Genomic DNA, 27,956 nt, shown 5'->3' with positions numbered 1-27,956 from the left:
AGAACAATGACCATGCTGAATTTCACTCCTGAACCAGAAGAGCCCAGAGTGTATGCATGGATAGAAGCACTGAGACAAAAAAACCATTGAAAACACTCGTAAGGCGAATCCTTCTGGAACAGCGATAGAAGGCTGGGGTCTGAGGGCAGAGGCAGGAACAGAGGAGGCTCCACTCATTCCTCAGGGTCCTGAGAGGGGAGAACTTGAGCCCAGAGGGTGTAAAGAAGAAAACAATGCAGGAGGAGGAAGTGTGTCACAAGGCAACTCAATATTTTTATTTCAAATGACACACAAATTCCCTAAGGAGAGAACATCAGTAAGAACCAGGAAGGGACCATGTGCACCCCATGACCCCTAGACAGATATATAGAGAGCCCAGGCTCAGGGGGCTCCACATCTGCACCTCTCTCTCACTTCCTCCTCTACCTGCTCCACCCTCAACCCATCAAAACCATGGGCTGCTGTGGCTGCACCGGAGGCTGTAGCTCTAGCTGTGGGGGCTGTGGCTCCAGCTCTGGGGGCTGTGGCTCGGGCTGTGGGGGCTGTGGCTCGGGCTGTGGGGGCTGTGGCTCTAGCTGCTGTTTGCCCGTCTCTAGCTGCTGCAAGCCTGTGTGCTGCTGTGTGCCAGCCTGTTCCTGCTCCAGCTGTGGCTCCTGTGGGGTCTCTAAAGGGGGCTGTGGGTCCTGTGGGGGCTCTAAAGGGGGCTGTGGGTCCTGTGGGGGCTCTAAAGGGGGCTGTGGGTCCTGTGGGGGCTCTAAAGGGGGCTGTGGGTCCTGTGGGGGCTCTAAAGGGGGCTGTGGGTCCTGTGGGGGCTCCAAGGGGGCTGTGGCTCTTGTGGTGGCTCCAAGGGAGGCTGTGGCTGTGGCTCTTGTGGTGGCTCTAAGGGGGGCTGTGGTTCTTGTGGCTGCTCCCAGTGCAGTTGCTGCAAGCCCTGCTTCTCCTCCTCAGGCTGTGGGTCATCCTGCTGCCAGTCCAGCTTCTGCAATCTCTGCTGCTCCTCAGGCTGCGGGTCATCCAGTTGCCAATCCAGCTGCTGTAAGCCCTGTTGCTGCCAGTCCACATGCTGTAAACCCTGGTGCTGCTCTTCAGGCTGTGGGTCATCCTGCTGCCAGTCCAGCTGCTGTAAGCCCTGCTGCTCATCCTCAGGCTGTGGGTCATCCTGTTGCCAGTCCAGCTGCTGCAAGCCATGCTGCTCCCAGTCCAGCCACTGTGTCCCTGTGTGCTGCCAGTGCAAGATCTGAGGCTCTACTAGGAAACCTCAGGTAGCTCCTGAAGTTCTGTGCTTCCCAACAAGTGACTACCCCTCAAGCACATCCTGTTCTGCACCAGATCAATGAGTCCCCTGGCTCAGGGCTTCTTTTTCCAGCCCTTGAGGAAGTGGAATGAACCACTCCCTGCCCATTCCCTATAAGGATATCGCATGCCCTGGGTACTTTTGCTCTCCTTCCCACATGCCCCCATATATCTCAGCCAGACTGCAACTGGGGGTGGCCCTTATGCCAAGGAGGTGCCTACAATTCCCCTTCTTGACAATTCCATGGGAGACAGCAAACTTTCATTTCCTGTGTCTGCCAGGAGCTCCATGGCATTTGCAGATGGAGGTCCTGCAACCCAAATAACCATGTGTATCTATGGAAATCCAAAATGCATCTGGGTGCAGCACTAAATAAATTCTCCACCCCTTAGCCTTAGTCTCACTGACTGTTTTCTTCCAAATCCTGTCTCATTGGCAAACTGGCCAAATGTCCTTCCCCTCCCTCCCTGGTACTTTATTGCTCCCACTGCTGTAACTATGTGCCAGGCCCAGCTCCCATTCCAGAAACAGTTGTTGAACTGATTAATGAAGGAATCACTAGCAGTGTGTATGAATGAATGAAGTCAAGTGAATGAATGAGTGAATGAGTGAGGATCACTGATTAGTACACAGTGAGCCCCAGCTGCATCTCAGTGGGATTCAGTCTGTCTTGGTTGGAATTTGGACTCCTACTTCTTCCCCATGGGAGGATATGTTTGGGGGAGAAGGAGATCTTTGCCCTCAGTGCCTAAGAAGGGTATAATGGGTGGTGTCTGTGCCCATCTAAGCCCCAGAGTGGGGGTCAATCTGGGAGAGGGGGAAGCGAGTCTAGAATGAGCTGCATCCCTGAGATGCTCTGTAGGACAACACTGGAAACTGTGCTGCTTCAGGGACCCAAGACGGTGTGGCCGAGCATAGGCTCAGGTGTGCCCTCCACCTCTGGGCACAGAGTGATGAAGAACCAAGTGTTCTGCAACCACTCACAGGATTCACAGCTTTGGTTTGGCACAGGGAGGAACAGAAGGGACTTTTCTCAGTCTCATAAAGGGCATCTACCCACAGTGAACACTTTATGTAACTGTGAAAACCTGGATGTTTCCCCTAAGATCAGGAACAAGAAAAGGATGTCCACACCCACCACTTCTATGCAACATTTCACTGAAGCTATAGCCAGAGTAATATGACAAGGAAATGAAAAAAAAGGCACCCAGGCTTGGAAAAAAGCAAAAGTATCTCTATTTACAGAAAATCTCATCTTGTATGTAGAAAATCCTAGAGGACACACACACACACACACATACACACATACACACACAACTATTATGCTCAATAAATGAGCTGAACAGAGTGCAGAGCACAACTCCTATACACAAAAGTCAGCTGTGTTTCTACAACCAGTAATGAACAATCCAAACACCATGAAAAGGAACAATTCTATCAAAAAGAATAAAATTCCTAGGAATACAAGCAACCCAAAAGTGCAAGACTTGGACACTTAACACCACAAGACATCCTTGGAAGAAGTTAAAGAGGACCAAACTAAATGGGGGAAAAATCCCATGTTCATGTATTGGAAGACCTAATATTGTGAAAATTGAAACACTCTAAAAAAATTGATCTACTAATTCAATGCAATTACATCTCAGGTTTCTTTTCTGCAGAATTTGATGAGCTGATTCTAAAATTTATGTAAACATTCAAGGAACCCTAAATAGCTAAAACAATCTTGAAAAAGAAAAACAAAGTTGGGGACTCATGTTTTCCAATTTCTAAATGGACTACAAAGCAAACAGTAATCAAGGCAGTGTGGTGCTTGTCTAAGGATGGAAAGATGCATTAATGGGTTAGATTCGAGGCTCTTGAGATAAAGCCTCCCATTTTTTTTTTTTTTTTTTTTTTTTTTGAGACGGAGTCTCGCTCTGTCGCCCAGGCTGGAGTGCAGTGGCGCAATCTCGGCTCACTGCAAGCTCCGCCTCCCGGGTTCACGCCATTCTCCTGCCTCAGCCTCTCCGAGTATCTGGGACTACAGGTGCCCGCCACCACTCCCGACTAATTTTTTGTATTTTTAGTAGAGACGGGGTTTCACCATGGTCTCGATCTCCTGACCTCGTGATCCGCCCGCCTCGGCCTCCCAAAGTGCTAGGATTACAAGCGTGAGCCACCGCGCCCGGCTGGCCTCCCATTTGTGGTCTATGGATATTCAACAAGAGTACAAAACAATTCCATGGGAAAAAAGGAACCTTTTCAACAACCAATGTCACTGAGACAACTGGATATCCACATGCAAAAGAATGAATTTGGACCTTTACCTCTTACCATATACCAAACAAACGAACAAGACAAAAACAAAAAAATAGCTCAATGACCTAATTGTAAAAGCCAAAACTAGAGGACTATTAGAAGAAAAGCAGATTAAGTCTTTATGACCTTGGATTATGCAATGGCTCTTAGAGAATGACACCAAAAGGACAAGGATAAAAAGGAAAAACTAGATTAACTAACTACATCAAAACTAATAGTTTTTATGCTTCTAAGGGCACTATCAAGAAAATGAAGAGACACCAACAGAATGGGAGAAACTACTTTCGAATCGTATATTTGATAATGAACTTGCATCCAGCCATAAAGAATTCTTAGCACTCAAACACACAATCCTATTAAAAACTTAGCAGAGGGTTTAGATAGGCATTTTCTGAAGAAGAGACACAAATGGCTAATAAGCACGTGAAAAGGGGCTCATCACTGATGTATGATTTTGCCTGTAACTTCTGTTTCCCAAGACAAGAAACCAAATTGTAACCCAACCACCTTGTGATGATATCAGGACTTCTGGAGGCTGTGTCCTGGGTCATGGTCACTCACATTTGGCTCAGAATAAACCTCCACAGATATTTGACAGAGTCTGCCTTTTTTCATCCACAGGTCGTTAACTTGAGATTTGCCTTCTTTTTAAATGTGTGTGTTTGTAGTTATAAACTTCTGCCTCAGCACTGCTTGTGCTGCATCTGTAAGTTTTGGTATGTTGTTTTCACTTTCATTTGTCTCTAGGTATTTCTCTTGTGACTTCTTTGCCTCATTGGTTAAGAGTGTGCTGTTTAATTTCCACATGATTGTGGATTTTCCGTTTTTCCTTCTCCTATGGATTTCTAGTTTTATTCCATTGTGCTTGGAGAATGTAATTTCAACATTTAAAATGTGTTGAAATTTGTTTTGTGGCCTGACATATGGTCTATCCTGGAGAAAGTTCCATGTGCACCTGAGAGAAAGGTATATTCTACTGCTGTTGGGGGGAGTCATCTGTATATGTCTTTTAGGTCTAGTTTCACTATAGTGCTGTTCAAGTCTTTTATTTCCTTATTTGTCTTCTGTCTGTAGCTCTGTACATATATATGAAAAATATCCAGAAATCATTTTTCTTTGTAGTCACCATTGTAATCACATAAGATGTAATAAAGTAATGACATTCTTTTTCAAACTCAGAGCTATTTAACTTCAACCATACACAAAACCATATTACTACATAGCTGCACCGTCTCTACTTCATGTTATTGATGTCACAAAATACATATTTATTTACATGTTATATATCCATGGAGTGGCTTTACACTTAATTTTTGTTTCTCCTTTAAATTTCATACATTAGAAGTGAACTTATGTACCAAAATTACATTAATACACATTACTATATTTTTCTATGTATTTACCTTTATTGGAGGAAGTTATATTTTTATATTACTGTCTAGTATTCTTTGTTTCACATTGAAGGACTCCCTTTAGCATTTCTTGAAGAGCAGTTCAAGTAATAATGAACTTCCTCACCTTTTATCTACTGAGGAAAACTTAATTTCTGCTTCATTTTTGATGGACAGTTTTCTGATGGATAGCTTGTTTTTCTGTCAGCATTTCGAATATATCATCCTACTCCCTTCTGGCCTGCAAGGTTTGTGCTGAGACATCTGCAGACAGCTGCCTGAAAGCTCCCTTGTGTGTGATGAGTTGTTTTTCCCTTGCTGCTTTATAGATTCTTTTTCTTAGAATTCTGGCACTCTAATTCTACTGTGAGTCAGTGTGGGTCTCTTTAGATTTATTCTGGTTGAAGTTCTGTGGGCTTCTTGAATGTGTATGTCCATGTTTTCTCTAATATGTTGGGAAGTCTTTGGTTATTGTTTTTTCCAAAAAGCTCTCTTCCCCTTTTCTCACTCTTCTGCTTGTTGGAATCCCATAATGTGTATGTTGTTCCACTTCCTAGCCTCCCATAAGTCCCTTGGGCTCTCTTCACTTTCCTTCATTCTTTTTCAATGTTGGCTGCTCTGACTTGATGATTTTAAATGGCCTGTCTTTCAGTTTGCTGCACCCTTCTGCCTCATCAAGTCTGCTGTTGAACTTCTCTAGTACATTTTTCAGTTTGGTTATTGTATTTCATAGCTCCAGAATTTATGTTTGGTTCTTGTTGATAGTTTCTGTATCTTTGCTGTTATTCTCATTATGTTCGTGCATTGTTTTCCTGATTGCGTCTAGTTGTTCATCTGTGTTTGCTCATTGATCATCTTCTGACTGTTACTTTGAATTTTTTGTCAGGCAACTCATAGATCTGCATGTCTTTAAGGTTGGTTTCTGGAGGTTTTTTTTGTTCCTTTAATAGGGTCTGGTTTTCCTGTTCCTTTTGGTTTGTTTTTGCTTTTGTATGCCTTGTGATTTTTGTTGTTGATGTTATTGTTGAGACTTGAGTGAAAAAAAACCAAACACCTCTCCCTATCTTTCTGTACTGTCTTCATGCAGAGGAAGCCCTTCACCAGTCAGCCCAATTAGAGACTCCAGGACCTGTGCAGCTTTTTCTGAGTATGTGTCTTCTTTGGGCTTGTGTGTGTGTGCTTTTTAGTTAAATCAAATTCCCTAAGCAGTTTTCCCATGCTTCTTCTCACCCATAATCTTGCTGCCTCTGGCACCTGCCTGTGGAGCTGGGCTTTAATATGCTGTGGTGGGTGTATCTTTTTTCAGTAGCTTCCAAGCAAGGCCACCAGCCTAGCAGTGCTTGGAGTCAGGTGAGACACATACCAGTTCCTCAGGCAGACCCCGGGGTGCCAGTACGCTGGATGCTCAGCTGACTGTTTTGTTCCTGTCTTGAGGCAGGGTCTCCAAATCCCTGTCAGCATAGCACCAGGTGGGATGGGGGAGGGGTAAGGATGGACATGCAAAATTCCACAAGCTTTCTCACCCCTTTCCGTAGAACATGGTTTTCGGTGGTCTTGATGCTGTAGCTTCTCAGCTGGCATCTCACAATGGTATTCTGCTGTGTATATTGTTGATAACTTGGTGACTCTGTGGGAGAATGAGGGCCTGGAGTTCCCTCGTCTGCCACTTTGCTGGCACCTTTCTGTGAGGTTTTAAAAATTTATTCCAAACAATGCTTCAAGTATTAATGAGATTTGTCTTTTCATGTATATATGTGTATATATACGTATATATGTGTATATATACGTATATATGTGTATATATACGTATATATGTGTATATATACGTATATATATATATACTCCAGGACCTGTCAAGACTTTTCTGAGTATGTGTCTTCTTTGGGCTTGTGTGTGTGTGCTTTTTAGTTATCTCCAATTCGCTAAGTATATGTATATGTACTTACATATATATACGAAAAGACAAATCTCATTAATATAAGAACATGTATACATACATATATTACCATGCAGCATGCAGAGATTTTCTGTTTTTAACATGTTCACTAGTTTTTTCTTTTGTGGGCTGCTGGGTTTTGTGTCATGCTGAGAAAGAACTAGTGAACTGCAATGTTATTAAAAAATTTCCTTTTTTTTCAATTATTTTATATTTTTATTTTTTGTGTACGCCTTTATTCTGCTTGTAACACATTTTTATAGTAAGGGTAGGGTAAGGATGTAATTTTAATCTTATTAGACCTTACATAATTGTTTTAACCTCATTCAGGCGATAATATTTTACTGTTACAAATTTAAAATGCTGTCATTAGCATGTGAAAATTCCATTTGTTTCTCTGTCTTTTGCATTTTTCTGTTGGATCTCCATGTGACTGTGTGGAGGTGGTTGAATTATCATAATTGTAAAAGATGTTTTTTATATTTGGTCACCTTTCACTTTAGGATCTTCCTGGCTGTATACTCATGCTTTTTTGCTTGTTTGTTTGGGTTCTTTTTCTGTAGAGACAGGGTCTTCCTCTGTTTTCCAGGCTGCAGTACGGTGGCATGATCATGGCTCACTGTAACCTCAAACTCCTGGGCTCAAGCAATCCTTCTGCCTAAACCTCCCAAGTTGCTGGGACTACAGGTGCACGCTACCAGGCCCTGCAAATATCTAAGGATTTTGTTTGTAGAGATGAGGTCTCACCATGTTTCGTTCGCTGGTCTTGAACTCCTGGCTTCAAGCAAACCTCCCACCTCAGCTTCCCAAAGCTCTGGGGTTACAGGGGTGAGCCACTGTGCATGCCCATCCTGCTTGTTTTCTTGTATGAATGTTTTAATTAGTATATCTAGTTTTTAAAATCTTCTCAACATTTTTGTTTGGATCCCATTAAATGTATAAATTGATTTAGAAAGAATTGACTTAATTATAGTAATATTAAAAATCCTATCAAATAAACATTTTCTATTCACTTATTCCCAACATTTTTTCTGTCAGCATTTTAAAGTCTTCTCCACATAGATGTTCAAAGACATTTTTATGAAAACTTTTAATGAAGAAGAATTTCACAAAGAAAATGCACATAAGATGACAGCTTGAAGAAGTTTGGCAAACTCAGCCACACGTCAGCCTCACCCAGATTTAGAAACAGACATCGCCAGACTCCCAAGTGCTCTCTGAGTCCCCTTCCATTCTCTCCTCCCAGGGAGCCCATCACAACCCTGCAGCATCCATCAGGTGGTCTTTTTCGTGCTTCAGGTAGAAGGAGTTGGAGGAGGTTTATTCTAAGCCAAATAAGAGTGACCATGACCCAGGACACAGCGTCCAGAAGTCCTGAGACCATCACAAGGTGGTTGGGTTACAATGTGGTTTCATATAACTTAGGGGAACAGAAGTTACAAGCAAAAACATAAATCAGTGATGAGCCCCTTTTCACGTGCTTATTAGCCATTTGTGTATTTTCTTTGGAAAATGCCCATTTAAATCCTCTGCTAAGTTTTTAATAGGATTATGTGTTTGAGTAATAAGAATTCTTTATGTCTGGATGCAAGTTCATTATCAAATATACGATTCCAAAGAAGTTTCTTCCATTCTGTTGGTGTCTTTTCATTTTCTTGATAATGCTCTTAGAAGCATAAAAACTATTACTTTTAATGGAGTTATTAATCTAGTTTTTCCTTTTTCTCCTTGTGCTTTTGGTGTCTTTCTCTTAGAGCCATTGCATACCCCAAGGTCATGAAGACTTAATCTGTTTTTCTTCGAAGAGGCCTCTTGTTTTGGCTTTTACAATTAGGTCATTGAGCTATTTTTTTCTGTTTTTGTTTTGTTTGTTTGTTTGGTATATGGTATGAGGTAAAGGTCCAATTTCATACTGTTGCACGTGGACATCCAGTTGTCTCAGCAGCATTGTTTGTTGAAAAGGTTCCTATTTTCCCATGGAACTGTTTCCTACTCTTGTTGAAAATCCATAGACCACAAATGCAAGGCTTTATCTCAAGGGTCTCGAATCTACTCCACTAATGCTTCTTTCTATCTTTAGACAAGCACCACACTGCCTTGATTACTGTTTGCTTTGTAGCACATTTAGAAATTGGAAAACATGAGTCCTCAACTTTGTTTCTCTTTTTCAAGATTGTTTTACCTATTTAGGGTCCCTTGAATGTTTACATAAATTTTAGAATCAGCTTGTCAATTTCTGCAGAAAAGAAACCTAGGATGTAATTGCATTGAATTGGTAGATCAAGTTTTTTAGAGTGTTTCAATCTTCACAATATTAGGTCTTCCAATACATGAACATGGGATTTTTCCCCCATTTACTTTGGTCCTCTTTAACTTCTTCCAGGGATGTCTTGTAGTGTTAAGTGTCCAAGTCTTGCACTTTTTGGTTGCTTGCATTCCTAGGAATTTTATTCTTTTTATAGAATTGTTCCCTTATATCCTGTTTGGATTGGTCATAGGTGGTTGTAGAAACACAGCTGGCTTTTGTGTATAGGAGTTGTGCCCTGCACTCTGTTGAGCTCATTTATTGGGCATAATAGTTGTGTGTGTGTGTGTGTTTCTTAGGATTTTCTACATACAAATTGTGGTTTTCTATAAATAGAGATACTTTTGATTAGTTTTTTCCTGCCTGGATCCCTTTTATTTTCTTTTCTTGTCACATTACTCTGGCTATAGCTTCAGTGAAATGTTGCATAGAAGTGGTGGGTGTGGACATTCTTTTCTTGTTCCTGATCTTAGGGGGAAACATCCAGGTTTTCACAGTTACGTATAGTGTTCACTGTGGGTAGATGTCCTTTCTCAGGCTGAGAAAAGTCTCTTCTGTTCCTCCACATGCCAAACCAAAGCTGAGAAGCCTGTGAGTGGTCAGAGAACACTTGGATTCTTCGTCACTCTGTACCCAGAGATGGAGGGCGCAACTCAACCTGTGTTTAACCACACCATCTTGGATCCCTGAAGCAACAGAGTTTCCAGTATTGTCCAACAGAGCATCTCAGGGGCACAGCTCATTCTAGTCTCGCTTCCTCCTCTCCCGCTTGACCCCCATTCTGAGGCCTGGCTGAGCACAGAGACCACCCATTATACCCCTTCCTAGACACTGAGGGCAAAGATCTCCTTCTGACCAAAACAGATTCTCCCATGGGGAAGAAGTAGGAGTCCACAATTCCAACCAAGACAGACTGAATCCCACTGAGACGCAGCTGGGACTCCCTGTGTACTAATGAGAGATACTCACTCATTCACTCATTCATTACTCATCTTCATTCATTCATACATACTGCTAGTTATTCCTTCATTAATGAGTTCAACAGCTGTTTCTGGAATGGGAGCTTGGCTTGGCACACAGTTACAGAAGTGGGGGCAATAAGCTATCAGGGAAGGAGGGGAAGGACATCTGGCCAGCTTGCCAATGAGACAGAGGCTGGAAGAAAAGAGTCAGTGAGACCAAGGCTGAGGGGTGGAGAATTTATTTAGTGCTGCACCCAGATGCATTTTGGATTTCCATAGATACATGTGATTATTTGGGTTGCAGGACATCCATCTGCAAATGCCATGGAGCTCCTGGCAGACACAGGAAAGAAAAGTTTGCTGTCTCCAGTGGAATTGTCAAGAAGGGGAATGCCAGGCACCTCCTTGGCATGGGGGCTGCCCCCAGTGCAGTCTGGCTCAGAGATATGGGGGCATGTGGGAAGGAGGGGCAAAAGTATCCGGGGCATGGGATATGCTTATAGGGAATGGGCAAGGAGTAGTTCATTCCATTTCCTCAAGGGCTGGAAAAAGAAGCCCTGAGCCAGGGGACTCATTGTTCTGGTGCAGAACAGGATGTGCTTGAGGGGTACTCACTCGTGAAGCACAGAACTTCAGGAGCTACCTGAGGTTTCCCAGTAGAGCCTCAGATCTTGCACTGGCAGCACACGGGGACACAGCGGCTGGACTGGGAGCAGCAGGGCTTGCAGCAGCTGGACTGGCAGCAGGATGACCCACAGCCTGAGGAACAGCAGCAGGGCTTACAGGAACTGCACTGGGAGCAGCCACAAGGAGCACAGTGCCCCTTAGAGCCACCACAGGAGCCACAGCCCTCCTGGAGCCCCCATAGGAGCCACAGCCCACCTTGGAGCCCCCATAGGAGCCACAGCCCCCCTTGGAGCCTCCACACTCTGTGTCTGCGGCAGGTTGGCGACCTGCTGTGTTCATGAGACATCTTGATTATGAGAGGCATGGCTTCCTTTGCGATATGTGTGTCCCTTTTCTCTTCTGTAATACAATTTCCAGTTTGTGTGAGTGAGTGTCTGTGCATGTGTGTGTCTGTGAATGTGTATCTGTGCCTGTGCGCGTCTATGTGAGTGTGTGTGCACGTGTGTGTGTGTGAGACAATGGAGATTCTGCTCTGACTCAAACACAGAAAGTCACCAGAGAACATTGCTCTCATCATATCAATTAAAATGAGCCAGATAAACCCGAAAGCATCCACCAGGGCACAGATGTTTTACAGCCCACCGGAGGCGAGGACACAGAGATACTCCAAGGAACTGAGCTCTGCCAGGCCTGCGGGGATGGGAAGGCGCAGAATGCACCGGGGCAGGGAGAGGCCTGCTGGACATCGGAGGAAATGTGAAGCCATGGCCGAGGGCTGGTGTGTCAGACAAGAATCCCGGATTCCCAGAGTCCAGGTCCAGGACCACCCGCCACCTCCTCCCATGGCCCTTTTTGGAGGGTTTGGGCGGGAACTCCCTAATGCCCCGGCAGGGAGGACAGTGGATCTGAGACCCAGGAGGTCATGAGGCTCCTGCCCGGTATGGAGCCAGGTGCTGACCTCTGGAAATGAGCAGGGCAGGAGAGCTGAGGACCTCCCCGCAAGGCATCCAGTCGCTCAACCAGGAAAGCCAAACAGGAAGGAGAGCTGGGAGGAGCCCAGGTATTCCACGCCTTTAGGGAGCATTGAGAGGAAGATCAGAGTTGCAGGAAGCAGGGGCAGAAAAGTGAAGGAGAGAAAAGGGAACTCAGCGCCCCATCACCTGGTGGGGACTGAGCCCTGGGGAGCACCAGCGGTGACAGCAATGCCCCGAGCAGAAGAGAAAAGAGGGGCAGAAGGCTGGGGTCAGAGGGTGGGGCAGAAACAGACCAGGCTCCACTCATTCCTGGGGGTCCTCAAAGGGGAGGACTTGGACCGTGAGGGTTTAGAAAGGCAAACCAAGTAGGAGGAGGAAGTGTGTCATGAGGCAACACAGTATTTTTGTTATTTTAAATGACACACAAGTTTCCTGGGGTAAGAACTTTAGGAGGAACCAGGAAGGGCCCCTGTGACCCACCTGACCCCTAGACAGGTATATAAAGAGCCCAGGCTCAGTGGGCTCCACACCTGCACCTCCCTCTCACCTGCTTCTCTACCTACTCCACCCTCAATCCACCAGAACCATGGGCTGCTGTGGCTGCTCTGGATGCTGTGGCTCCGGCTGTGGGGGCTGTGGCTCCGGCTGTGGGGGCTGTGGGGGGCTGTGGCTCCAGGTGTGGAGGCTGTGGCTCCGGCTGCTGTGTGCCTGTCTGCTGCTGCAAGCCCGTATGCTGCTGCGTGCCAGCCTGTTCCTGCTCCAGCTGTGGCTCCTGTGGGGGATCCAAAGGGGGCTGTGGCTCCTGTGGGGGATCCAAGGGTGGCTGTGGCTCCTGTGGGGGGGGGCTGTGCTCTGTGGGGGCTCTAAGGGAGGCAGTGGCTGTGGCTCCTGTGGTGGCTCTAAGGGAGGCTGTGGTTCTTGTGGCTGCTGCCAGTCCAGCTGCTGTAATCCCTGCTGCTCTTCAGGCTGTGGGTCCTCCTGCTGCCAGTCCAGCTGCTGCAAGCCCTGCTGCTCATCCTCAGGCTCTGGGTCATCCTGCTGCCAGTCCAGCTGCTGCAAGCCCTGCTGCTCATCCTCAGGCTTGGGTCATCCTGCTGCCAGTCCAGCTGCTGTAAGCCCTGCTGCTCATCCTCAGGCTGTGGGTCATCCTGCTGCCAGTCTAGCTACTGCAAGCCCTGCTGCTCCCAGTCTAGCTGCTGTGTCCCCGTGTGCTGCCAGTGCAAGATCTGAGGCTCTAGTGGGAAACCTCAGGTGCTGTTGAAGATCTGTGCTTCCCAACAAGTGACTACCCCTGAAGCACATCACCTTCTGGATCTGAACAATGACTCCCTTGGCTCAGGGCCTCTTTTTCCAGCCCCTGAGGAAATGGAATGAACCACTCCCTGCCGTTCCCTATAAGGATATCCCAAGACCCAGGCACCTTTGCCCCTCCTTCCCACATGCCTCCATATGTCTGAGCCAGACTATACTGGAGGCAGCCCTCATACCAAGGAATAGCCTGGAATTCCCCTTCTTAAAAATTCCCCATGAGATAGCAAACCTTTCTTTCCTTTGCCTGCCAGGAGCTCCATGGCATTTGCAGATGGATGTCCTGCAACCCAAATGATCACATGTGTCTAGGGAAATCCAAAATGCATCTGGGTGCAGCACTAAATAAATTCTCCACCCCTCAGCCTTGGTCTCACTGACTCTTTTCTTCCAGCCCCTGTCTCATTGGCAAACTGGCCACATGTCCTTCCCGTCCTCCCTGATAGCTTATTGCTCCCACTGCTATAACTGCGTACCAGGCCCAGCTCCCATTCCAGAAACAGTTGCTGAACTGATTAATGAAGGAATCACTAGCAGTATGTATGAATGAATGAAGTCGAGTGAATGAATGAGTGAATGAGTGAGGATCTCTCATTAGTACACAGGGAGTCCCAGCTGCATCTCATTGGGATTCAGTCGGTCTTGGTTGGAATTGTGGACTCCTGCTTCTTCCCCATGGGAGGATATGTTTGGGGGAAAAGGAGATCTTTGCTCTTGGTGCCTAGGAAGGGGTATAATGAGTGGTCTCTATGCCCAGCCAGGCCCCACAGTGGGGGTCTAGCTGGTAGAGGGGTAGCGAGACTAGAATGAGCTGTGTCCCTGAGATGCTCTGTAGGACAACACTGGAAACTGTGCTGGTTCAGGGACCCGAGAGTGTGTGGCTGAGCACAGGCTGAGGCGTACCCTCCATCTCTGGGCTCAGAGGACGAAGAATCCAAGTGTTCTCCAACCACTCACAGGCTTCCCAGCTTTGGTTTGGCACAGGGAGGAACAGAAGGGACTTTTCTCAGCCTGAGAAAGGACATCTACGCCCAGCGAACACCATACTTAACTGTGAAAACCTGGATATTTCTCCCTGAGTCAGGAACAAGAAACGAATGTCCATACTCACCACTTCTATGCAACATTTCACTGAAGCTACAGCCAGAGTAATATGACAGGAAAACAAAATAAAAGGCATCCAGGCAGGAAAAAACTAAGCAAAAGTATCTCTACTTTAAGAAAACCTCATGTTGTATGTAGGAAATCCTAAGGGACACACACACACACACACACACACAACTATTATGCCCAATAAATGAGCTCAACGTGAGTTCAGGGCACAAATCCTATACACGAAAGTCAGCTGTGTTTCTACAACCTCCAATGAGTAATGCAAACAAGATGTAAGGGAATAATTGTATCAAAAAGAATAAAATTCCTAGGAATACAAGCAACCAAAAAGTGCAAGACTTGGACACTTAACACTATAAGACATCACTGGAAGAAGTTAAAGAGGACCAAAGTAAATGGGGGAAAAATCCCATGTTCATGTGTTGGAAGACCTAATATTGTGAAGATTGAAACACTCTAAAAAACTTGATCTACCAATTCAATGCAATTACATCCCAGGTTTCTTTTCTGCAGAAATTGACAAGCTGATTCTAAAATTTATGTAAACACGCAAGGGACCCTAAATAGCAAAAACAATCTTGAAAAAGAAAAACAAAGTCAAGGACTCATGTTTTCCAATTTCTAAATGGGTTACAAAGCAAACAGTAATCAAGGCAGCGTGGTGCTTGTCTAAAGACAGAAAGATGCATTAATGGAGTAGATTTGAGACCCTTGAGATGAAGCCTCACAGTTGTGGTCTATGGGTTTTCAACAAGAGTAGGAAACAATTCTGTGGGAAAAAAGGAACCTTTTCAACAAATAATGCTGCTAAGACAACTGGATGTCCACATGCAAAAGAATGAATTTGGATGTTTACCTCTTAGCATATACCAAACAAACGAACAAGACAAAAACAGAAAAAAAAAATAGCTCAATGACCTACTTGTAAAAACCAAAACAGGACTGTTAAAATAAAAACAGATTAAGTCTTTATGACCTTGGAGTATGTGATGGCTTTTGGAGAATGACACCAAAAGCATAAGGAGAAAAAAGAAAAACTAGATTAACTGACTACATCAAAACTAATAGTTTTTATACTTCTTTTTTTTTTTTTGAGATGGAGTCTCACTTTGTTGCCCAGGCTGGAGTACAGTGGCTCCATCTCGGCTCACTGCAAGCTCCGCCTCCTGGGTTCAGGCCATTCTCCTGCCTCAGGCTCCTGAGTAGCTGGGACTACGGGTGCCCGCCACCATGCCCGGCTGATTTTTTTGTATTTTTAGTAAAGACGGGGTTTCACCGTATTAGCTAGGGTGATCTCGATCTCCTGACCTCATGATCCGCTCATCTCGGCCTCCCAGAGTGCTGGGATTACAGGTGTGAGCCACTGCGCCCCGCCTTGTTCTTATGCTTCTAAGAGCACTGTCAAGAAAATGAAAAGACATCAACAGACTAGGAGAAACTACTTCTGAATCGTATATTTGATAATGAACTTGCATCCAGCCATAAAGAATTCTTAGCACTCAACACACAATCCTATTAAAAACTTAGCAGAGGATTTAGGTAGGCATTTTCCAAAGAAGAGACACAAATGGCTAATAAGCACGTGAAAAGGGGCTCATCACGGATTTATGTTTTTCCCTGTAACTTTTGTTCCTCTAAGACATATGAAACCACGTTGTAACCCAACTACCTTTTGATGATCTCAGGACTTCTGGAGGCTATGTCCTAGGTCATGGTCATATTTGGCTCAGAATAAACCTCCACAGATATTTGACAGAGTCTGCCTTTTTTCATCCACAGGTTGTTAACTTGAGATCTGCCTTCTTTTTAAATGTGTGTGTTTGTAGTTATAAACTTCTGCCTCAGCACTGCTTGTGCTGCATCCATAAGTTTTGGTATGTTGTATTTTCACTTTCGTTTGTCTCTAGGTATTTCTCTTGTGACTTCTTCTTGCCTCATTGGTTAAGAGTGTGCTGTTTAATTTCCACATGATTGTGGATTTTCCGTTTTCCCTTCTCCTATGGATTTCTAGTTTTATTCCATTGTGCTTGGAGAAAACCCCATATAATTCGAACATTCAAAATGTGTTGAAATTTGTTTTGTGGCCTGACATATGGTCTATCCTGGAGAAAGTTCCATGTGCACCTGAGAGAAAGGTATACTCTGCTGCTGTTGGGTGGAGTCATCTGTATATGTCTTTTAGGTCTAGTTTCACTATAGTGCTGTTCAAGTCTTTTATTTCCTTATTCGTCTTCTGCCTGTTGTTTTGTACATATATATGGAAAATATCTAGAGATCGCTTTTTGTTGTAGTCACCATTGTAATCACATAAGATGTAATAAAGTAATGACATTCTTTTTCAAACTCAGAACTATTTAACTTCAACCATATGCAAAACCATATTACTATATAGCTGCACCCTCTCCACTTCATGTTATTGATGTTACAAAATACATATTTATTTATATGTTACATATCCACTAAGTGGCTTTATACTTAATTTTTGTGTTTTTTCATTTAAATGTCATACATTGAAAGTGAATTTATGTACCAAAATTACATTAATACATGTTACTATATTTTTCTATGTATTTACCTTTATTGGAGGAAGTTATATTTTTATATTCCTGTGTAGTATTCTTTCTTTCACCTTGAAGGACTCCCTGTAGCATTTCTTGCAGAGTAGGTCAAGTAGTAATGAACTTCCTCAGCTTTTATTTGTGGGGAAAACCTTAATTTCTGCTTCAATTTTGAAGGACAGTTTTCTTGATTGATAGCTTTTTTTTCTGTCAACATTTTGAATATATCACCCCACTCCCTTCTGGACTGCAAGGTTTCTGCTGAGACATCTGCAGACGGTTGCCTGAAAGCTCCCTTGTGTGTGATGAGTTGCTTTCCCTTGCTGCTTTATAGATTCTTTTTCTTAGAATTCTGGCACTCTGATTATAAAGTAAGTCAGTGTGGGTCTCCTTAGATTTATTCTGGTTGAAGTTCTTTGGGCTTCTTGAATGTGTATGTCCATGTTTTCCCTAATATTTGGGAAGTCTTTGGTTATTGTTTTTTCCAATAAGCTCTCTTTCCCTTTTCTCACTCTTCTCTTTCTCAGAATCCCATAATGTGTATGTTATTCCACTTCCTAGCCTCCCATAAGTCCCTTGGGCTCTCTTCACTTTCTTTCATTCTTTTTAAATGTTGACTGCTCTGCCATGATGATTTTAATGGTCCATCTTTCAGTTTGCTGCACCCTTCTGCCTCATCAAGTCTGCTGTTGAACTTCTCTAGTACATTTTTCAGTTTGGTTATTGTATTTTATAGTTCCAGAATTTATGTTTGGTTCTTGCTGATAGTATCTGTGTCTTTGCTGTTATTCTCATTATGTTCGTGCATTGTTTTCCTGATTGCGTCTAGTTGTTAATCTGTGTTTGCTCGTTGATCATCTTCTGACTGTTATTTTGAATTTTTTGTCAGGCAGCTCAGAGATCTGCATGTCTTTAAGGTCGGTTTCATGAGTTTTTTTTTTTGTTGTTCCTTTGATAGGATCCAGTTTTCCTGTTTGTTTTTGTTTGTTTTTGTTTTTGTATGCCTTGTGATTTTTGTTGTTGTTGTTATTGTTGAGACTTGAGTGGCAAAGGAAACCAAACACCTCTCCCTATCTTTCTGTGCTGGCTTCATGCAGAGGAAACCCTTCACCAGTCAGCCCAGCTAGAGACTCCAGGACCTGTGAAGCTTTTTCTGAGTATGTGTCTTCTTTGGGCTTGTGTGTGTGTGCTTTTTAGTTATCTCAAATTCCCTAAGTTGCTTTCCCATGTCTCTTCTCAGAAGCCCATAATCCTTCTCCCCTCTGGCAACTGTCTTAGGAGCTGAGCTTTAATACGCTGTGATGGTTGTATCTTTTTTCAGTAGCTTCCAAGAAAGGCCACCAGCCTAGCAGTGCTTGGAGTAGGTGAGACACATACCAGCTCCTCAGGCAGACCCTGGGTTGCCAGAACCTTGGATGCTCAGCTGACTCTTTTGTTCCCGTCTTGAAGCAGGGTCTCTGAATTCCTCTCAGTTCCACAGCACCAGGTGGGGTGGGGGAGGAGAAAGGATGGACATGCAAAATTCCACAAGTTTCTCACCCCTTTCCGTAGAACATGGTTTTCGGTTGGCCTTGATGCTGTAGCTTCTCAGCTGGCATCTCACAATGGTATTCTGCTGTGTATATTGTTGATAACTTGGTGACTTTGCGGGAGAATGAGGGCCTGGAGTTCCCTCGTCTGCCATTTTGCTGGCAGCTTTCTATTAGGTTTTAAAAATTTATTCCGAACAATGCTTCAAGTATTAATGAGATTTGTCTTTTCATGTATATACATAATTTTTTTTACCATGCAGCATGTAGAGATTTTCTCTTTTTAACATATTCACTAGTCTTTTCTTTTGTGGGCTGCTGGGTTTTGTGTCATGCGAAGAAAAAACTAGTTAACTGCAATATTATTTAAAAATTTCTCTTTTGTTTTCAGTTATTTTATATTTTTATTTTTTGATTAAGTCTTTATTCTGCTTGTAACACAGTTTTATAATAAGGGTACGGTATGGATCTAATTTTAATCTTATTAGATCTTATATAATTGTTTTAACCTCATTTAGCTGATAACTGTTTTTCTTAACAAATTTAAATCCTGTCATTAGCGTGTGAAAATTCTCCTATTTGGTTTTCTGCCTGGTGTTTCTATTCTTTTGCATTTATCTGTTGGATCGTCATGTGATTGTGTGAAGGTGGTTGAATTATCATAATTGTAAAAGACGTTTTTATATTTGGACCCCTTTCACTTTAGGATCTTCCTGGCTGTTTACTTATGCTTTTTTGCTTATTTGTCTGGGTTCTTTTTCTGTATAGACAGGGTCTTCCTCTGTTGTCCAGGCTGTAGTGCAGTGGCAGGATCCTAGCTCACTGTAACCTCAAACTCCTGGGATCGAGCGATCCTCCCAAGTTGCTGGGACTACAGGTGCACGCTGCCAGGCCCTCAAATGTTTAAGAATTTCTTTTGTAGAGATGAGGTCTCACCATGTTTCCTTTGCTGGTCTTGAACTCCTGGCTTCAAGCAAATCTTCCACCTCAGCTCCCAAAGCCCTGGGGTTACAGGGGTGAGCCACTGTGCATACCAATCCTGCTTATTTTCTCGTATGAATGTTTTAATTAGTATATCTAGGTTTTAAAATCTTATTAACATTTTTGTTTGGATCCCATTAAATGTATAAATTGATTTAGAAATAATTGGCAATTATAGTAATATTAAAAATCCTATCAAATAACCATTTTCTATGCACTTATTCGCAACATTTTTTTTCTGTCAGCATTTTAAAGTTCTCTCCACATAGATATTCAAAGACATTTTTGTTAAAACTTTTACTGAAGTAGAATTTCATGGAGAAAATACACATAAGATAACAGATTGATGAAGTTTTGCAAACTCAGCCACATATCAGCAGCACCCAGATTTAGAAAAAGACAACGCCAGACTCCTGAGCTGTCTCTGAGTCCCCTTCCATTCTCTCCTCCCAAGGAGCCCATCCCGACCCTGCGGCATCCAGCAGGTGGTCTTCTTCATGCTTCAGGTAGGAGTTGAACAGGTGCACCTTTGTCTGTCTTCTTTCATTCAATAACATGTTTGTGAGATTCTCATTGCCACGTAGTATTTTACTCAGTGAATTTACCATAGTGACTTTTTTTCCTACTATTAATGGGCTTTTGGGCAGTTTCTACTTTTTAGTATTAGAAGTGCTGCTTCTTCATATAGATTTTTTAAACTGTTTCTTATGAAGTTCGTGGTCAAGGGGTTTTGTGTGTTTGTTGTGTGTGGAAAGAGATTACTGATTTTACATATTAATTATGTACCCAGCCCTCTCACTGAATTCACTTACTTTTGGCGTATTTTTCATTTGACTTTTTGTGTTTTTCTTTCTAGGTGTCCAATGGAACCATCAGAAATAATTATAATTTGGCCTTATCTTTCTGGTTGTTGTACATTCTTTTTCATTCTCTTTCTTAACTGTATTGAATAATGTCACCAAAGCAAGGAAAATAACAGCGACACCTGTGAAATTTTAGTGAACATTGTCAAATTTACCTTCAGAAAAGGAAATTTCACCCACTCCTACCCCCACTACTTGCACCCCATGTGGGATTTCCCATTGGAGTGTGTGCAGAAAGCATCGTGGAGACAGAGTCTGGGTCAGAAACGAGTCTATTTGGAGCTGGCAGCAGGCCCAGTGTAGGGCTGGCAGTGAGACCAGCACAGGCAATGTCCAGGGAAGGCCCTGGGACTGAGCCAGGTGATGGGGGGAGGGTCTATGCAGCTCCTGGGGCTGGGCCAGGTGATGGGAAGGGAGGGGCGTGCAACTCTTGCGGCTGGGCCTAGGCTCAGATCTGCAGTCTGTGGCTCAGATATGAGGCACTAATCACTTTCAAGGCACCCTGGATCTGCTGGAGCCACATGAGGTCTGTGGTCAGCCCTCAGATCCTGCACTGGCAGCACATGGGGACTCAGCACCTGGACTGGGAGCAGCAGGAGGGCTTGCAGCAGCTGGACTGGCAGCATCTGGGGACACAGCAGCTGGACTGGCAGCAGGTGGGCTGGGAGCAGCAGGGCTTGCAGCAGCTGGACTGGCAGCAGGATGACCCACAGCCTGAAGAGGAGCAGCAGGGCTTCCAGCAACAGTACTGGGAGCAGCCACAAGAACCATAGCCACCCTTGGAGGCCCCACAGGAGCCACAGCCCCCCTTGGAGCCTCTACCAGAGCCACAGCCCCCTTTGGAACCTCCATAGGTGCCATAGCCACAGCCTCCCTTGGAGCCCCCACAAGAGCCACAGCCTCGCTTGGAGCCCCCACAGGAGCCACAGCTGGTGCAGGAACAGGCTGGCACACAGCAGCACATGGGCTTACAGCAGCAGACGGGCACACAGCAGCTGGAGCCACAGCCTCCATAGCCAGAGCCACAGCCCTCACAGCTGGAGCCACAGCCCTCACAGTTGGAGCCACAGCCCTCACAGCCAGAGCCACAGCCCCCGGAACAGCCACAGCAGCCCATGCTTCCGGTGGATTGAGGGTGGAGCAGATAGAGGAGCTGGTTGAGTGGGAAGAGCAGGTGTGGAGCTCCCTGACCCTGGGCCTTTTATACTTCTGCCCAGGGTCAGGTGTGAGGCTGGGCTCACGGCCACTTCCTGGTTCCCGCCGGGCCGTTCCTCTGGAGCCATGGCTCGTTTGTGTCTCTAGAGTCCATGGGCTCCTGTTGGTTTCTCCCAACATAGACTGTCCCAGGCTTCTACATTTGGCTTTTTCTCCATCTTGTTCACTTCCTATATAAACAAATACCGCCAAGACGCAGGGTGTCTCTTGTCAGTTCTTGGAGCTGCCATCTTTGGTCACGTGCATTTGGTGGATCAAGGTATCTTTCCCGGCTTCTCTGTATTTTCTGTGCCAAAATCTTTCTCATTTTTAAATTCTTAGTGTTTTAATATTAAAAATGAGGTCTTAATTTAAATGAAAGTAGACAATTAGGGAAGACAACAAATTACCCATAATACTGATCTCTAGAGTGTTAACATTTTGGTTGTCACCATGTAATTTGTATAGACGGGCGTCTCGCAACCTCTGTGTCTATTGCCCAAGGCCACATGGTCCTCTGCCTGCTGAGGCACATGTTCTTCACTGGCCACATAGTAATGAGCTGCCATCCTGTGCACAGGAGCTGCGTTTCCGACTCAAGTCCATGTGTGAATCCCCTGGGCTTTGGGGGTTCCCCATGCCCTGGTGGAGCAGCCCCTGCCCCTCCCTCAGAGCATTTCTCCAGCCCCTTCCCCACCACCTGCCATTCCCACAGGTTGTGCCAAGAGAAGCTTTAGGGCAGCCAAGCGCTTCCTTTCTTCTTGGCATTAGCTGGAGGTCTCCATGACTGCTAATGTTTGGGGGCATGGTAGGGAGAATTCATTATTTCTTCTAGCACTGTTCTCTTTAAGAAATTATATCATCAATAGTTTAGAAAGGTAGCTTTTCATCTCATAGCTCACTACCAATAACTATGTTAATTTTTAGAATTGTCAAATTTGGGATGACATCATCAAATCACTTTCCTATATAAGCTGTAATATTTGGAAGACATTTCTGAAAACTAGCTCTGCCTCTGTACCTTTCAAACCATGTTTCTCCTCCACTACCTACATGCAGTCCTTGGAGGATGCATGGTGTCACGACACAATCTCTGGCCATTCATCTTTGTGTTGCCATACCTGGGCAAGTTGTCACAGTGAGTGGTGGTGGTATTCCTGGAAGTCATTCATCTTCTAGAGGACAATAATTTATTTAACTGTAGCTGGAAATTTACTTCGCAATGCTCACTCCCCATGGTCATGGCCCCAAAATGAATATGGCCCCAGAAATATTACCTTACACAAACCCTATGTTGGGGCTACAGGCTTAGTGGTGGTAATCATGTGCAGTTAGGATATTTAGCAAATTTGAATCAGCATCTGTGTGTGTTGTCACGTTACAGCCACCAAACACCACGTGTTTGAGATTTCACTGTTTTGGGCAACAATGTGAACACCTTTCTCAGTGTTCAGGGCCGGGGAATGTTCACAGCACAGCTTGGCTTCAAACCTGCTGGGAAAACGTGCAGCTGGCCAGGTCACAGGGTGGGCAGGACACAAAAAGAAGAGGGTCCTGGAAGACTCTGCACTAGCTCAGGAACAAGGGAGCCCCCCTTCCCTCTTCCTTTCTCTCTATGCCTCTCCCAGCCCTTCGTCCATCCAAACAGTCACGGTGCCTGAAACTCTACTCCCAAAGCTATTTTTAGAGTTGGCTGCTCTCTTCCCTGTCATGGCTGCGTGTCAGACCTACTCACATCTGCCCCACTTGGCCTTCTCGCCACCTGGCTGTGGACAACCTCAGTTACCTCTGCATCCTATCGTAGGGGCTCCCCTGCTGCAGTCCAAGAACCCTAAGGCCAGGCGCCGTGCTGTGTTCTTCTTGCGCTCCTGGTGCATGCAGTGGTGCTTAGCAAACTGCTGCATGAAGGAGTGGATCACCCAACAGCCTGATGTGATCAGGAAGCGCAAAGAAAAGGGGTGCTTTAGGGCCAGGAGAGAGGTTGAAAGGCTCATTCAAAAGAAACAGCAGGAAAAGGGCCACACTGAAAACAGGACTTGTGAGGGGAAGCGATCGCTTATTCAAAGGAATCACAAGGTCAAGGCTCAGAATTTGCAGAGCCCAATAGACAAATGGCACCAGGAGCTTTCCTTGGGACCATGCCTGGGAGGAGAGGGTTTAGAACGTCAAGGTAGAGAGAGGTGGTGCAGGAGAGGAAGCAGGAGCGGTCTCATCCACCATGACAGCTGCCCATGGTGAGACGAGGGTGGTGAGGGGCTGTGCCCCGCATGGGGCCTGTGAAGGCTCATCCTGTTCCAAATACCATTGCTCCAACATTCCAGAAAACAGTCACCCCAGGGCTGTGATTCACGGCTTTATGCTGATACATTGGTCTCTGTCTGGAGCATGTGGATGAGAGCCAATATGGCTGTGTGTTAAAGATCAGATCTTGTACTGACAGCAAATAGGGACACAGCAGCTGGACTGGGAGCAGCAGGGCTTGCAGCACCTGGACTGGGAGCAGGTTGACCCACAGCCGGAGGAGCAGCAGCAGAGTTTGCAGCAATGTACTGAGACTGTTGCCCAGTATGAAGTGCAGTGGCGCAGTCACAGGTCACTGCTGCCTCCACCTCCTGGTCTCAACTAATCCTCCTGAGTAAACAAGACTACAAGTGGGTGTCACCATGCCCAGGTACTTAAGTTTTTTTTTTTTGTAGAGATAAGATTTCTCTTTATTGTCCAGGCTGGGTTTGATCTCTTGGCCTCAAGTGATCCTCCTGCCTTGGCCTCCCAAATTGCAGGGATGACAGGCATGAGCCACCACATGCAGCCTCTTTTATGTCTGATATCATTTCCTTTCATTGCTCGTTAGCTCCTTTGGAAACAGTAGGCTACCACTGTGATCTGTTTCATGGCAGGCTTCCTAGCTTTCTTCCATCACCTATAGGGACTTACTGAGGGCCCTTGCACCCACTCTCCACTGGAGAGAGGAAAACCTTCCCCATTTCAGGAGCTGAATTCAAAATTCATGCTGTGCTTTTCCAGCACGCACCTGTTGGCTCTTTTGAAGTTCCCCTGTTTTCGGCTCTGTTAGATGTTTCTTTGCTTTCTCCTACATAGACACTGAAACCCTGGGGGACTGTGGCTCTTGGACATTTATCCCCACCTCCTTGTACTTTGAGGTTCACTTGTTTTTTTCGTGAGACACCATCTTACTTTATGTTGCTGAGGCTGGACTCCAGTGGTGCAATCACAGCTCACTGCAGCCTCAAACTCCCAGGCTCCAGCCATCCTCCCACCTCAGCCTTCCACGTAGCTGAGGCTACAGGTGTGAACCACCATGTCCAGCATACCTGGTTTTGTTATAAGTCTCCAGCATGCATTTTCAGTTTTGTTGCTTAGTTGCTCGGTGTCCTGTGGGCTGTGGGAATGTACAGGGCCCAGATGTAATGAACTCTGCGTTCGTGTCTGCTGCCACCTTCTGGAGTTTCCCAGTTTGGATTTTTGAGTGAACTGTCTTAAGCAGCATTTCCTTTTAACGTCGTGAAACTAAACTAATGATAGCTATGTTTCCTAGCAAGATGCATCTTTGACACACTTTTATACCCTCTCCTAAATGTGGCTGAATTAATCTAAGCCTTTATTTCCAGATTATTTCATTTTTCCTTACATTGCATCTCTTTTATCTCAGACATTTGTCTTGGAAATTCCCACTCTGTTCTTCCCCAGCATTATCAGCAGTCGCTTAGATCTGTGGGTGTTCCGTGGGAGCTCATTTCTCACCAGTGCTCCCTGTGTGCTGTCTTCCCTCCACCTTTTCCCTCCGGGTTCGCTTGGCTGGAGATCGTCCTCAGATCACTCTTGTCCCCTCCTCCCCAGTGCGTGATTTCTAAAGCCTTGCCTGTGACACTGATCAGAGAACAGGCTCAGCGTGGTGGCGCGTCACCATGAAACAGATGGACTTGGCTCAGGTTCCTCAAATGTGTCACTTCCCAGGAACTCCCCTTTCCTGCCGGGAGACTTAGCTCCGAGGACACCTTGGGCCACTCTATAACTTCCTGCTTACCTTTAGTTATGGAAAGCCAGTTGACCTCATAATTGTAAAAGGCTAATTGAGTGTTTGAATCAGAGCGCGCTGGAGCTCAGCGGTGCTTCACTCCTCTCTCCCCCGACCTTGCCCTGCGTGGGGTCCTTCCAAGGCCCCAGAGGAGAGTGGGAAGCTGGAAGCCAGGGGTCTTGTGCAAAGCCCTGCTTGGCTGGTGGTCAGTACTGAGGGCCTGCCTGCCCCTCAGCGCCTCTAGGGAGGGCATTGAGTGCCGAATCCTCCCCAGGCTGAGCCCTCTTCTCCTGTGGGCAGAGACTGTGAAGATATTTGAGGCTGAGAGGAGGGCAGAAGGGAATGGCAGGTTTTTTTTGTGAATGTACCAGGCCTGCTGGCAGGCGTTTCCCAGCTTAGCTGACAGATCAGAACGCAGAATCAGTCACTGCACAGGAAAGGGGTTGGAAAGAATTGCACCAAGCATGCAGCTGATTTACAGACATGAGAGGCTTTATTGCAAGGAAATTCATTCATTACTTTGTTATTGTTTTTAAACAGATGGAGACAACAGGAAAGAAGGAGACCTTCCTGGTCACAGGTGGCCACTGGAGAATAGGCAGCGGCCCAGGAGGATCCAGGGTCCCAATGGTGGTTGAGAAGCTGGTTCTTAGTGATCACTCAGGAACATCAGCCTGGCCTTGTGGGGTCAGACCTTGCATCTCAGTCAGCCCAGGGAGAAGAAGAAGATGGCCCGCACCCAAGTGCAGGGAACACCGTGGCAGTCAGCTGGGTGCCCGTGTCCAGGCAAGGACACCTCCCGCATCAAGGAAACATGCATTTCCGGAGTGAGGAGGCTGAAGGCAGGGCCCAGTGGAGACCTGAGCCATGGAAGGAGGTGCATGCATGGATGATGAGCTGGAGAAGCGGCAGGTGCCTCAGGGAGGATGAGTGGGATGAATTGATTCAGGGAAATCAGAACAAATGCTTTCACCAAACAGGCGAAACCTGAAGGTCTGGGTTCAGAGCCTCAGATCTTACACTGGCAGCACACGGGGACACAGCAGCTGGACTGACAGCAGCAGGGCTTGCAGCAGCTGGACTGGCAGCAGCAGGGTTTGCAGCAGCTGGACTGGCAGCAGCAGGGTTTGCAGCAGCTGGACTGGCAGCAGGATCCACAGCCTGAGGAGCAGCAGCAGGGCTTACAACAAGTGCACTGGGAGCAGCCACAAGAACCACAGCCCCCCTTGGAGCCCCCACAGGAGCCACAGCCCCCCTTGGAGCCCCCACAAGAGCCACAGCCCCCCTTGGAGCCCCCACAAGAGCCACAGCCCCCCTTGGAGCCCCCACAAGAGCCACAGCTGGAGCAGGAACAGGCTGGCACACAGCAGCACATGGGCTTGCAGCAGCAGACGGGCACACAGCAGCTGGAGCCACAGCCCCCACAGCCAGAGCCACAGCCCCCACAGCCGGAGCTACAGCCCCCACAGCCGGAACCACAGCCCCCACAGCCGGAGCCACAGCCCCCACAGCCTCCAGAGCAGCCACAGCAGCCCATGGTTCTGGTGGATTGAGGGTGGAGTAGGTAGAGGAGCAGGTGAGAGGGAGGTGCAGATGTGGAGCTCCCTGAGCCTGGGCCCTTTATATACCTGTCCAGATGTCAGGCAGGACACAGGGTCCCTTTCTTGTGACTGTTCACGTTATTTTTCCAGAGCTCTGTTTTTCTCCTTTTTGCTAGCAACTTCCTCCTGGCTCAGTTGAGCATCTACTTTCTGTGAGTGCTAAATTTGTCTTTTTCCCCATTTGTTTTGGCTCCTGCAAATAAAACCTCAGCTCCAGGCTGTCTGGTTCTTCCTGCAAAGCTCCAGGATGCTGGTCACCTGCTCTCTGCTGACCACATGTGACCAATGGGCAACAGCCTCTGCCCACGTGCTCTCATCTTTCCTGTGTTGACTCCCCCAATAATATTAATTTTACATTTTTAGATTTCAAAAGTTATCCATGGTCTTTATATTTTACTCTTGCCAATCTCAGCTCTCCGGGTGTATTAGACCATTGTTTGCATTGCTCTAAAGAAATACTTGAGGCTGGGTAATTTATAAAGGAAAGAGGTTAGAATGGCTCATGGTTTTGCAGGCTGCACAAGCATGGCATCCACCTCTGCTCGGCTTCTGGGGAGGTCCTCAGGGAGCTTTTCCTCATGGTGGAAGGCGAAGCAGGAGCAGGTACACCACATGGTGAGACTGGGAGCAAGGGGTGAGGAGGGGCCACACACTTGTGAACAACCAGATCTGAGTGAACACACTCATCACCAAGGGGATGGCGCTAAGCCAGTCATGAGGGATCCACCCCCATGACAAGAACACCTCCCTGCAGGCCCCTCCTTCAACACTGGGGATTACATTTTGACAAGAGATTTGGAGGAGACATCCCAACTATAGCATTATCCCCCTGAACCCTCAAATCTCATGTCGTTACATCGCAAAATAGAATCATCTGTTCCCAACAGTCCTCTCAATGTCTCGACTCATTCCAACATCAAGTCCAAAGTCCCAAGTCCAAGTTCCTTCCACCTATGAACCTGTGAAAATCAAAACACATTATT

At 45.9% G+C, this 27,956-nt stretch overlaps 1 protein-coding gene and 2 pseudogenes across 1 annotated transcript; 1 reads left to right on the top strand and 2 right to left on the bottom strand.

Moving 5' to 3' along the window:
- Positions 1-253: 253 nt before the first annotated feature.
- On the bottom strand, positions 254-11,660 carry LOC115830435 (annotated as a pseudogene).
- Positions 11,661-12,236: 576 nt separating this feature from the next.
- LOC115834661 lies at positions 12,237-18,453 on the bottom strand (annotated as a pseudogene).
- A 7,882-nt stretch (positions 18,454-26,335) lies between these two features.
- Positions 26,336-27,112, top strand: LOC105740398 (CLK4-associating serine/arginine rich protein-like). The gene has a single exon (XM_012509984.2). The coding sequence runs from the start codon at positions 26,336-26,338 to the stop codon at positions 27,110-27,112; it is 777 nt and encodes a 258-aa protein (XP_012365438.2).
- The last annotated feature ends 844 nt before the right edge of the window (positions 27,113-27,956 follow it).

The sequence above is a fragment of the Nomascus leucogenys genome, chromosome 4 (genome assembly GCF_006542625.1).
Source record: "Nomascus leucogenys isolate Asia chromosome 4, Asia_NLE_v1, whole genome shotgun sequence".
Lineage (NCBI taxonomy): Eukaryota > Metazoa > Chordata > Mammalia > Primates > Hylobatidae > Nomascus > Nomascus leucogenys.
Note: the sequence above shows the minus strand (reverse complement) of the source record. Positions and strands in the feature narration are given on the sequence as shown.